General features: G+C 43.9%; 1 protein-coding gene across 1 annotated transcript in view; it reads right to left on the reverse strand.

Moving 5' to 3' along the window:
• Positions 1-1,760: 1,760 nt before the first annotated feature.
• The window catches only part of esamb (endothelial cell adhesion molecule b), a gene marked incomplete at both ends in the record, with an annotated part of 36,356 nt that continues 25,083 nt past the window's right edge, over positions 1,761-13,033 (reverse strand). The window contains 7 exons of the mRNA XM_083685482.1: positions 1,761-2,235; positions 2,446-2,575; positions 4,116-4,238; positions 8,301-8,345; positions 9,849-10,004; positions 10,653-10,854; positions 12,210-12,355. Of these exons, the coding sequence (XP_083541608.1) occupies positions 1,761-2,235; positions 2,446-2,575; positions 4,116-4,238; positions 8,301-8,345; positions 9,849-10,004; positions 10,653-10,854; positions 12,210-12,355 (1,277 nt within the window). The remainder of the gene's footprint in view (positions 2,236-2,445; positions 2,576-4,115; positions 4,239-8,300; positions 8,346-9,848; positions 10,005-10,652; positions 10,855-12,209; positions 12,356-13,033) is intronic.

Genomic DNA, 13,033 nt, shown 5'->3' on the forward strand with positions numbered 1-13,033 from the left:
TACTACTATTGTTGAAAAAAAAGTTTATTCATTCTGTAGTTCAGAGCAGGGTTGAGGTCATTTCAAACTCAAATTCATATTCCTTTGCTTTTTATTTCGGAATTTCTGTAGAACTTAAAGAACGCACACCTGGTGAACATAACGCACATACCGAGATTCTTGAATTCATTGAAAAATCATTGAAAATGAATGCCCTTTTCTCAATAATCTAACTGGAATTCACTTAACATCCTGAACTGACGGAATTTAAATGGAATTGACCCCAACCCTGGTATCGGCATCTAGGTTCCAGTTTACTCAGATGTGGATCACTGATCTACAACTGTTTACTGGGTCACATCTCAGGTCCTGTAAGAGACAGGTTAAGTTACACCATGGCAACCAATCATCATGGCTTACAGTATCCAGAGATATCACGTAAATTGCTTACAGACAGCACCTCATCAATATCAAGATCACATGGTATCACTGAGATATACAGTACTGTATACAGTGCCTTCGGAAAGTATTCAGACCCCTTCACTGTTGTGTTATTGACTAAATTTAAAATGGATTAAATTAAAATAATTTGCCATCAATCCACACACAATACCTCAGAATGACAAAGCGAAAACATGTTTTTTGAAATTTCAGTGATTTATTCAAATTGAAATACAGAAATACCTCATGTACATAAGTATTCAGACCCTTTGCTATGACACTCTTAAAATTAGCTAAAATGCGAAAATGTCATCAACAAATCACTCAATAAATTGAATTGACTCCATCTTAATGCAAGGATAACAGTTCATGTCATTTTGGAATTAATATCTTGTTTTTATAGGGTCTCTGATTTGGAATTGAGTCTATAACACAACAAAATGTGGAAAAAGAGAAGGGGTCTGAATACTTTCCGAAGGCACTGTATACCAAGATCATAAACACTGTCAAATATACAGATTCAATAACCTCTTCACAACTTAAACTTGTTAATCTGTAAAGTTAGTTTTACAGAATAATAAACATTTCACTCTAGCCTCAAATAATCTTATAGAAAACATCTAGCAATATACATGTAGCAAAACCATTCAAAAATGTATGCTATACAGTAGCTACACACCTGAAAAGAATATACAAAACAAACGTATAAAGTCTTTGAACTTTGTGCTGACTTGAATAAAGTAGATTTCGTCAGTGTGAAACGTTAAGGGCTGTACTCTGACGGCGCTAGAAAACAGGTGCTGGCCAGGAGTGCTGGCAGTGGTGCCATGGGGTGTGTCTGAAATATTAGTGCTATTTTCAAGGCCAGAATTTTTCAGCGCACCTGACGGCACTTGACCCGCTCATTGTCATGAACACGCCTCTATTACGCTACTCCACCCACCTGAGCGCAGACGAGATAGCGCTTCAGTCCTGTGGTATTTTCACCAGTTACCGCCGACACGAATTGCCAATACACCTGCGTTTGGACGTGCGCCTGTTTTGCGCCGGTTGAAAATAGAGGCCTTAATCTTCTGTCTTCTTTAGTGTGAGCTCTTCATCCCTCCCTGTAGGTCAATGAACTACAATGACAAAGTGCTATATATTCCGGGGCGTATCCCTCTCACTTTTCCCCTCTTTGCCTGTGGTATCAGTTTGCTTGAGTGTTTTAATGCTCAGTAGTTAAACAGGAGACCCTTCTGTCCAGGGTTCGAATAATACATTGACTCCTGGGGGTGACCAACATATACATGTTTGATCCCCACAAGCTCACCTGTAATTTCGAACTCTGCTCCCTCCAGCTACACCAGTGAACCCGCTTGGCTCTGTGCGGGCACCATCACGGGCACAGCGCCCATGCGTGCCAGGGTGGAGGAGCTGATGCCTACGGGATGCCTCGTGAGTGGGTGTGGCACCTGGGGCTGGGCCCCGTCAGTCCTGTGGGGGATGATTACCGTGGGGCTCCGGGGGGCATGGGGAGGGACCCCATTGATGCCGGGGGGGCGTGGGCGCCCATGCGGAGGGGTGCCCCTGATGTTGTAGCCTGGAAGGCCCTGCAGGGGGCTGGTCTCTCCTGGACGGAGCTGATAGGCGTTGAGTATGGAGTTTGTGTCGGAGACGGGAGTAGGGGGGTAGGGATAGTTGAAGCCAGGTTGGTGGGGGTCTCGTGGCCGGGGACTCGTGGCGATGGAGGACAGCGTGCCATTCTTGGAGATGATGTCTGAGCCTGTGCCGCTCTTTGCCCAGGACACACGCTTGGGCGCTTGGGCATCTTCCCTGTGATGGACAAACAGACAGATAGACAGAAAGCTAATGAGAAAACATACTTTGGGATCAAAGCACATGAAGATACAACCACAAGGCAGTTGCAGGGTTAGAATGAGGAAAACATATGCACAAAGCACCTGCATTTGAGTACAGTGACACATGCACACACACACACACACACACACACACACACACACACACACACACACAACATCTCACTTGATTTCATTGGCTATCTCCTCCTCTGTGTCCCTCCTCCGCCTCAGTATGAAGATGAGGAAAAGCACAAAGGCTAGCAGCCCCACTATGGACCCCAGCGTAGCAGCCGCGATCATTCCAGCGTTGGAGGCTGTGGCAGACAGGCAGAAAGACACAGAAGGAGTGTTAAGGCCAGTCTCTGTAGTGTAAGGTATATAGTAGGCCTATGATGCACTGAGGTAGGGTGTACATTTACATTTATGGCATTTCGCAGACGCCTTTATCCAAAGCGACTTACAACAAGTGTACATAGTCACAGTTGTGTCATTTGTACAGTATGATGCAGCAGGGTTCCGGGTCACTTTTATTTAATTTCAGAAAGTGATTTGATAAAAAAAACTTTACAACTCCAACTTTTGGTGTAAGAAGAGAACAGAAATAATTGGAACATGCCCTATTTGTAATCACTACATTTGAATGTCAATTGCGGGCGGGGTTGCGAGATAATTTCAAACATTTTAAAAATAAATATTTATATATAATAGGCTTTTCCCCCGCTGAGAGGACATGGGGAGGGCCACATTCACCCACCAACACAGCAGCAGCGGATTGGATGGTTACCTGTCTGTTGTCTTCATTCCCTTACGCTATGGTAAGTAAGTTCCTTGTTTGTTTGTGGGTGTGTGTACAGTTGTCAGATGCCAGGGAGCAAGTCTGAAGGGGGGGGGGGGGGGGGGGGGGTCACCAGTCTAGACCTACATTTTTGGGGATTCATGAACCAAAAAGGTTGAGAACCACTGAGCTAGGATGTTGGTGTACAGTGAGGTAGGGTGTTGGTGTACAGTGAGGTAGGGTGTTAGTGTACAGTGAGGTAGGGTGTTGGTGTACAGTGAGGTAGGGTGTTGGTATACAGTGAGGTAGGGTGTTGGTGTACAGTGAGGTAGGATGTTAGTGTGCAGTGAGGTAGGGTGTTGGTGTACAGTGAGGTAGGGTGTTAGTGTACAGTGAGGTAGGGTGTTGGTATACAGTGAGGTAGGGTGTTGGTATACAGTGAGGTAGGGTGTTGGTGTACAGTGAGGTAGGGTGTTAGTGTACAGTGAGGTAGGGTGTTAGTGTACAGTGAGGTAGGGTGTTGGTATACAGTGAGGTAGGGTGTTGGTATACAGTGAGGTAGGGTGTTGGTGTACAGTGAGGTAGGGTGTTAGTGTACAGTGAGGTAGGGTGTTAGTGTACAGTGAGGTAGGGTGTTGGTGTACAGTGAGGTAGGATGTCGGTGTGCAGTGAGGCAGGGTGTTGGTGTACAGTGAGGTAGGGTGTTGGTGTACAGTGAGGCAGGGTGTTGGTGTACAGTGAGGTAGGGTGTTGGTGTACAGTGTGCAGTGAGGCAGGGTGTTGGTGTACAGTGAGGTAGGGTGTTGGTGTACAGTGTGCAGTGAGGCAGGGTGTTGGTGTACAGTGAGGCAGGGTGTTGGTGTACAGTGAGGCAGGGTGTTGGTGTACAGTGAGGTAGGGTGTTGGTGTACAGTGTGCAGTGAGGCAGGGTGTTGGTGTACAGTGAGGTAGGGTGTTGGTGTACAGTGTGCAGTGAGGCAGGGTGTTGGTGTACAGTGAGGTAGGGTGTTGGTGTACAGTGTGCAGTGAGGTAGGGTGTTAGTGTACAGTGAGGTAGGGTGTTGGTGTGCAGTACGTACAGGTGAAGACCTCCAGGTTGATGGAGCAGCTGTCAGAGCCGGCGGTGTTGCTCGCCCGACACACATACTTCCCTGACATGCCCTTGGTCAGGTTGCTCAGTCTCAGGGTGCCGTGCCTCTCATCTGAAAGACCACCACACAGTTACACTCGCTTTATAACACAATGCCATGTAAACACGGTACGCATGATATGCACAATGCATATCATGTCGACTCAATGTTACACACCTTGAGCACACACTTACTATATACTGTAGTACTATATACTGTAGTACTAAAACCTAATACAAGGTAACACATGCTCTACTACTGTATGTATACCAACAGTATTAAACTACACTCTAGCTAACAACAATACTCAGTTCCAAGGGGAACTCAGTTCCAATACACACATTTTAATACATTGCTGGTTGTTGTTAACCATCATTACAGTTACTCATAACTGTACAAGGAGCCTGCCCAGCCAGGTATTAGAGCCTCTGGCTTTTCACAGCTGGTCTTGAGCATATTTACATACATCTGTTGTTGTCATGAGCTTGTGGTACATGCTGTATTGTTGTTAATATGTGACACTGGAATTAACATCGACTGTATAGGACATCTCTTATCGAATTAAGTCCGCTCCTCTCATCACATCAGCGTGTATTTTCGTCAGATGTGTTACAATCTTCATAAAAATAATAAAATAACATGGATCATATGTGTTCTATAAATACAGTATGCCGAACCATCCCATACTAGGCAATTGGTTCAATTCAATCAAGCACAGCTAATGGCATAGAAACTTTATTATTTTTTTAACGAATGCCCTACTTTATAAAAAAAGAAAAAAGAAAGAAAGAAAAGAATATAAATTATTGTACTGAAACTTGGAGCAAGGGAGTTAATACAAAACCAGGAATCTTAGATTTAGTTTAGAATAGTTGTTAGTGCAAGTGAAAAGCACGAAATGATCGGGTCTCAGGTAAATGACACTAGGGCAGCTGATTTACTCAAGCGTACCCGTCGCGACCCGATCGATGTCAACGCGCACCACCACACAAAGTGATCGCATAGCGAGAGAGAGAAATATAATGAGAGATGGAGATGGATTATACTGAACAGCTCGCATTTTGGCTATTTGTCCAATTCCCACAATGACAGTGGCCGCCGCATTATAACATCACACATTTCGAAACCCTCCCGTCATATTTCGCTTAGGTAGTCAAGTTCATCATGCCGCATTCAATCATTCACTGATGGGTGCGTGCATTAATTGCCTCTTATCGGAGCGCGCGCTCTGGTACACTCATGGACTGACCTCATGATATTAGGAGAAAGTCTGTTCCCCAGAAAGTAGGCTACATTCAGTCGCTCTGCCACACTGCCCGCTCTGGCCCACTGTGGACCGAGCTCATGATATTAGGAGAAAGTCTGTTCCCTAAAAAGTAGGCTGCATTTTAATCACTCCGGTCTAATTGGGTCGGGGCTTTAATTGGTTTCGGGTCTCCGTTCGAGTCTGACTGTCCCACGTGCCCGTATATATGTATTTTGATAAATATTACTTATAAATAGCATTTAATGAGGTAACTGAAATGCTGCATAATATTTCTCATCCTTTTCATGTTTATCCATCTGGATATTCATACACTCGATACACTTTGATACTCTTTTTTTTTTTTCACTTGCTCAGTTTTCTGAAAATGAAATGTGTTAAATAATAATCAAGTTTGCATGGCCTAAGTATTTGAAATGATTTCAAATACTATTTGAACCCAGGTCTCATACAGTGGCAGGGTGAGTGGCTGAAAACACACCCCGGTCTGCCCAATGACTCATCCATCTCATCTCAGGACAGAAGTCAAGGGTCACAATTTGATGTCAGCAGCCTACATTTTTGTAGAAAGAGAACAGAAAATCCTATAAACAATGAATCTTATTATGTCCTCTGTCGTTCTGACAAACAGCTGTTCCCATCCCAGAGTCTGGGACTTGTGAAACACTGGCCAGAACTCCTGTTTGATAACATCAGCCTGGAACATCTGCTACTGCTCCCCGAGGGTGGGGCCAAACAGTCACGCAGCACACAACAGTACTAACTCATCATACTGTCAACAAAGGCTTTTAAGGGAAATGTCGCCATGTGCCAAAGTTGGTGGACGCCTGTATGGTAAAGAGTGTCCTGATGAAGCCTATAGTTAGCCTGGTGGTGAGAGCTGTGTGGCAGATGACGCGCCTGGTCTGGCTTACAGCAGATGAGTGTGGTACAGAGTGGGCACCTGTCACTAGTGACTCAATCCCTGGCTTGAACACCAGCCGAGAGGAACTGGACCAAATTGTGACAGATTGCAGGGCGATCAGCTGATTCTCCATTTGGCTGGTGTTCAAACCTGGGGATCAATCGTCCGTCTGGCGCCGTGAAACCTAGTGGAGACTCGTGGTACCTTTGTAGTTTTCACTTGTAGTTCTGCCCAAAAAATGTTTCCAATGTATAAATGTTTCCCAATTCCCAATGTAATTCCTATGGCAGAGTCGTTATTGTTCCTGGCCAAATGAGATTGACTCCAGGGTGACTTTCATGTTCTATATTTACTTTCAAATATGGCCATCGTCATTATTTTTATAGCCCAGATTGCACGATAGAAGCATTCCTCTTACGTCTATAAAGTGCTGATGTCATATGGCAGAGCCTACACCAGCCAGGGCAGCCGGGGGCACGCACACAGAAAATGTGAGAGCAGCGTGGAAAACTAGATGGAAACAGCTGAAACTAGGCTACAGTACATCATATGATATTACCTGTACAGTATAGGCCACTACGTGTAGCCTAATTGTTGTGTAGGTTCTCAACAATGGTTCTAACTTGCTACTGCGAGATCATGTAAGATGGTAATGTAGCCTGATAGAAATTCTACGATGATGAAGGAATGATTGTGATCCTCACGTCACGATGTTCTAAAAATAAATCAACAACTTTGTTCACAGCTCGACACGACATGCACAGCTTCAGGCTATTATCAGATTCATAACCAGGCTTAGATCTGAGAGACGTTTTTGTGAGCAGATATCAACTGATCTAATAATCTCGTTCATCGATGGCTGATAGAAGCAGGCCTTGCTTAACGCCGTTGACAAATTTGAGGATATTTGAACCATTAAACTGTGAATTACATTGCATGATGAAGGTAGCGTAAATCTTCATACGATAGGCCCTATTTATGCAACAAAGACTGTTTATTGGCCATGCAATCAATCAATTCTCATCAATTGTTGCACACCTTTGACGGATTTGACGGATTAGCGACACAAGCTACTACTATTGAAATTAATCGGGTGACGTCAGACTCCAATGTGTCTGTTATTACAGAGCATTATATACACAGCAATCAGGGGGTCAGTTGTTAGTATTGCACTAATAAAATTACACTGAAATCGATTGTCATATCAGGGCATTCCATACTGATACATACAGCATATCAACACAATCGGCCCCAACATTTCTGAAGAAAATCTTCAAATATCTATCTGTCACAATCTAAGAACACATAACAACCAAATACATGTCATATTTGTTTCAAATGTTCATTGTGGGCCTTCAGATGTGCACTCAATGTTTGACCACCTATGTACAATACAACATCATTGAAAACAACTGTTCTGGATTAAATCAAACTGAAATAAAAACTGAGGCAGAGTTATCCTTGCAGTCATTGTTTTGGTTTATAATTTAAATATCAATGTGGGTCCCCCCCTAAAGAAACTGTCTACATTGGGCACCCCAAGACTCAATGTGTAATTCAAACCCCGCACACCCAAGTTAATATCTGCCTATAACTGTACCACTTATGTACTGTTATTATTATCATAGTGTTTTCTCATGTTATTTGTGAATTGCAATATGCTTATTGCCATGTAATGAGGACGTTACCATCCTTCCGTTTTGACCAGATGGCCATATGGGTCATATCAAAATTGACCCATTGAAATCCCCATGTTTCACACTAGACTAATGTCTATTGTTGAACACATGCAATCTCAGATATACTGTATTGAGGGCAATCTAACTATAGGCAAAGTCGGAAGAGGCTACACACAGACAAACATTTGAACTACAGGAAAGCTGTCCGGTGCGGCTCAGGGGGTGTGACATGGCAATAGAGGGTGGGGGGGGGGGTTGAGGTGTACCTGTACATGTGAAACCCTTACCCATGAACCCAAGCACAAGCAAGGGCTGCGGGCAGGTTCTCCATTCTGGGGTCATGCAGGAAAAAACAGTGACAAAAGAAAGGAGTGGCAGAGGCAGAATGGCATGAGAGACGAGGTTTGTAACACCTCATGTACTAAAGGAAGGAGTGACACATGCCCAGTCCAACACTAACCCCCTGGCAGTGATCAAGATGTGAGGGCCAGGGTTTAATTGTTGGACTGGGCAATGGTTTACAAGAACAGGTGATAAAAGTGGAGAGAGAGAGAGAGAGAGAGAGAGAGAGAGAGAGAGAGAGAACACAATGAAACAATATGAAATGATGTAAGAGAGACACAGGTTGACTGCGGGAAGAACAATGACAGTAGAGCAGAGGGGTGAAGGCTCAGTGTCACAAAGAGCATGTATCAGTTTATTGAACTGTGTGTGTGTGTATGTGTGTGTGTGCGTGTGTGCGTGTGTGTGTGTGTGTGTGTGTGTGTGTGTGTGTGAATCAAACCCAGGATTGAGTGTATTAATCCAGAAAACACATGACAAGTATACATTTGAAAATACAATCTATAAAAGTGATGGGGAAATGAAGGATCAAAAGAGCTATGTCAATACTTGGTCAATCAACGTAAGCCTCATTATTCAGAAACAGCTGTTTTCAATCGGGCATTATTTAGTTTTGGGATACAATATATACAATAATGCAGTCATATGTATAGCCTACGACATATAATGCTTGAAAAATGCTTGTCTTTCCTCTCTGAAAGGTTTCCACTCTCGTGGCTGGATGTGCTGTTCAATCTTAAAAGGAGGATTTCATGATAAATGTTATGGCATTTCAATTGCACAGGAGTTGAAGGTTGATGAAGTGTCTCTTTCTGTGATCTGTCTAGAAGATGCATTGCTGTGTCTTTACACCTTTCCTGATGCATTCAACATAACAAAAGACATTTGCAGGAAAAAAACAGAGAGAAAAATGGGCCTTCCTAATCCCACTACCGACACCCCATGTATTTGTCCTCCATACATACAGACTCAGGGTTAGCATTGCATTCCAAGTGAGAGTGTTAGGACAGATAAGACCAGGAATGGATCTAGGGTGACTAGGATTTCTTATCAGATATTTGATAGAAACATGGGTGGTCTTAATCAAAACTATTTGCTATATGAAACATAGATAAACTTTACTTAAAATGCGTATAGTAAAGTAGTGATGTGTATGAATGTTTAGGGGCTTACTTTGCAAATAAATGAAATAAATTAGGTATAATCTTATGTCACGTGTTACTGTGGTTAGTGACATACAGTATTTCATCAATGTGCATGTATTGCTTATCAATGTGTCATGTATGGCTTTTCAATGTGTCTTTAATTCCTTAGGTTGGTATCTTCTCAAAGAAAGCGTTACCATGAAAGGTGATACATCAGATCCATTCTGATTGGGACACCTGTACCAGTAGCATGGTGACATTCCACTGAGAGGTAAGAGATCAACTATCAACGTGACTGACAGATAAATAGCCTGGGGTTATTAACTCAACCTGGGGCTAAGTACTCACTCTGCATAGGGGAGAAGAAGACTTCGGACATGGGGGCGTTCTTGGTCCACTTGTAGTGAGGGATAGGCTTGCCTGAGCTGGACTTACAGCTAAGTGTCACGTTGCCCTTCAACACCGGGCTCCCAGTCATCGTGCACACTGGTGGTGATGGAGGGACTTAGAGAGGAGAGAGAGAGAGAGACAGAGAGAGAGAGAGAGAGAGAGAGACAGAGATAATCACAGATTAAAAAACAGATAACGATAGTAACATCAACAGAGCTAAGAGACAAATGAAAGGACTCAGCTATACTGTATATTCTGAACTACAAGTCCTATATGCGTTAATCAATTTCAAAGGTTAGGGTGCACCCTATGTCCATCTGTCACACTTGGTGGAAGGATATTGGAGCACACCACATCACAGCGCCAGTCTTAACTGCAGCACAGGTTGATTTGAAAAGGGCTTGCTCACGTGAACATAGTACCGTATGATTACGAGAGCACAAAATCTCACGTGCATTTTAACTGCATATCCAGACCTTCTGTGTGTGAGGACGCATTCACTTAGAATATAGCGTGAATGCTGTACTGTACGTTATTGCTGCGACGGTGTTTGCATCCGCCGACACTGAGACAGCATGTGTACCGTGACATCGACACTGTCCTAAATCAACCCCTAGCCCCCTATTCCCTAGGCCCTATTCCCTAGGCCCTACTCCCTAGGCCCCGAACCTGGGAGCGTAAACCATACAGTGGAAATTCCACCTGGCCTATCAAGAGGGAGATTTGGGACTTCAGGGTGACTTTCCCTGACATCACTGCTACCTTTGACGTTAAGGCGCAGTTCTCCGGAGAGGCCTGGGGCTCCAGGGATGATGACGTTGCAGAGGTAGCGTCCCGAGTCCGACTCCTGGGTGTTGTTGATGTAGATGGAGAGGTTGGCTGAGGGCATGGAGACACTGAAGCCCACACGCTTCCTAAACTCATGGCTGCCCATCCCTGGCTCTCCTGAGCTGTATGTGATGACCTGCAAGGCGGAGACACGTTAGACTAGAGAACCCTGTTTAACAATTTTGTCATTGTGAATACAAATGTTGTGAGTTTGATTCCTGTTGGGACCATATGTACTGAAATGTATGCACTCACTGCAATGTAAGTCGCTTTGGATAAAAGCGTCAGCTAAATGGCATATATTATTATTATATTACAAATGTATTATTTGATAACATATAGTATTGCATTTCTGTCACAGAGATCCCCAAAAAATCTATACAAAATCTATACTTTAAAAATTCAATGTTGTACATTTTCTACTCTTAGAACCCATGATAGTAGTACTAATCTACACATGCCGTTTCCAGAGTTACCCAGATTAACCATATAACAGAAGTCGACGACATCCTTCATAAAGATAATCCCGATATGTATGTGCAGATGGTCTAGTTTGAATTTTAGGCAGATTTTCTGTTGGAGATAAGCTCACAGGCATCAGCAGACAGTGAAACTACTGAGATTATCATAATCACAGCAAAGACCGTACACGTACACACAGACACATGCGCGTACACACCACACACACACACACACACACACACACTCACACACACACACACACACACTCACACACACACACACACACTCACACACACACACACACACACACACTCATCAGCAGGTTTAGAACATTCTGGACATACAGTACATGCAACACGCTCTGCCAGGTCCCCATTAGTCCCATGGTGTCCATCGTTTAGTCTGTCTCTATCCATCCATGTTCTATCATGTATTACTGACATACTGTATTACTGACATCAGGAATGGTGTTGAGGATAATCCTAATCTGGACCGAACACCCTTTCCCCTCCCTGTGCTTCTCTAAGGAAAACATCCCCAGCACTCTGAACTGCACGCTCTCGCTCAAATCTAACATGGAAATAAAGCCGGAAGCAAAACTGAATGATCTGTGACATCTTTTAACCTAACTGACGTATATGGGATCATTAAATTCTCCTGTTTTACACATCAGCATCAACTTTTAAAATGCACCTTGGGGTTTCTTTCATGTGCCTTTAAGTGAGAGCGGGCGTACAAAAGCCTGCTGGCTGGCTCATTGGGTAAATAAATAATCACCGTAATCAAAAACATTGTTAAAGACAACATACGATAACAATCATGCTGTAGAGTATTCAGAGTTGTGGAAGTCGGGCCCTTTGTGTGTACATCACAATGAAAGGCTGATGAAGGAAAATACAGGGTAGAGGTTTTGTGATAATAGCAGGGTGTGTGTGTGTGTGTGTGTGTGTGTGTGTGTGTGTGTGTGTGTGTGTGTGCGTGCGGGCGGGCGTGCGGGCGTGCGTGCGGGCGTGTGGTACTGTAACTCACCTGCTTGGAATCATTGGCCATGTGTTGCCAGATGATGCTGTTCTTCCTGATATCCGAGGTGGGACTGTACCAGGCCTGCAGCACCACCATCTGGCCCTTGACCACCTCCATCTCTCTTCTGGGAATCTCCACTCTCTGGGAGTCACCTGTCACAACAAACACAACAGCACAGAGACACAGTCAGTCATGCAAAGTCTAACAATGCAGTCCATCACCCAATTCATTCAACACTCTATTCATAGCACACCTGGGTTCAAAATAGGACCAGAAGTACTTTGAAATCCTAAAAAGCATTACGGTAGCTTGAGCCTGCCTGGAGTGCCAGATGGGCAGAGATTGCACTTTCTGGACTTTTTCATTGGTTCCACTGAGCCAGACAAACTCAATCAAACACAACAAAGTATTTTAAATGATTTCAAATACGATTTGAACCCGGGGTCGAATTCAGAGAGCTTGTCACAGAGTCCTTAGGTTTAACGCCTCACAAAGCTAGAAGGTCAGGAGCACAAAGCCTTCTTTGCGGTCTTCCTTGACATCTTGACATCTGCATTGTCCTCTCACACGCTCCTTTTGTATACATTCAGATATCAGAATCCAACACATGTGCCACTGGTAATCCCACAACTGGGAGCCACAGAGACGAAAACATGCAAAGCCCGGATGACACAACACGAGCCAGCGCAAAGGGGAGAAGGAGCACATTAGAAAAATGAGATCAAAAGCAGAATAATGACATGTGCCTTGATTAATGCAGGATAAAGATCTCAGTCTCAGCCACAGCTGTGTGGGAGGGGGTTTATGTAACCTGGACGACATTGAGCCCT

Source organism: Argentina silus, assembly GCF_951799395.1.
Source record: "Argentina silus genome assembly, chromosome: 14".
Classification (NCBI taxonomy): domain Eukaryota; kingdom Metazoa; phylum Chordata; class Actinopteri; order Argentiniformes; family Argentinidae; genus Argentina; species Argentina silus.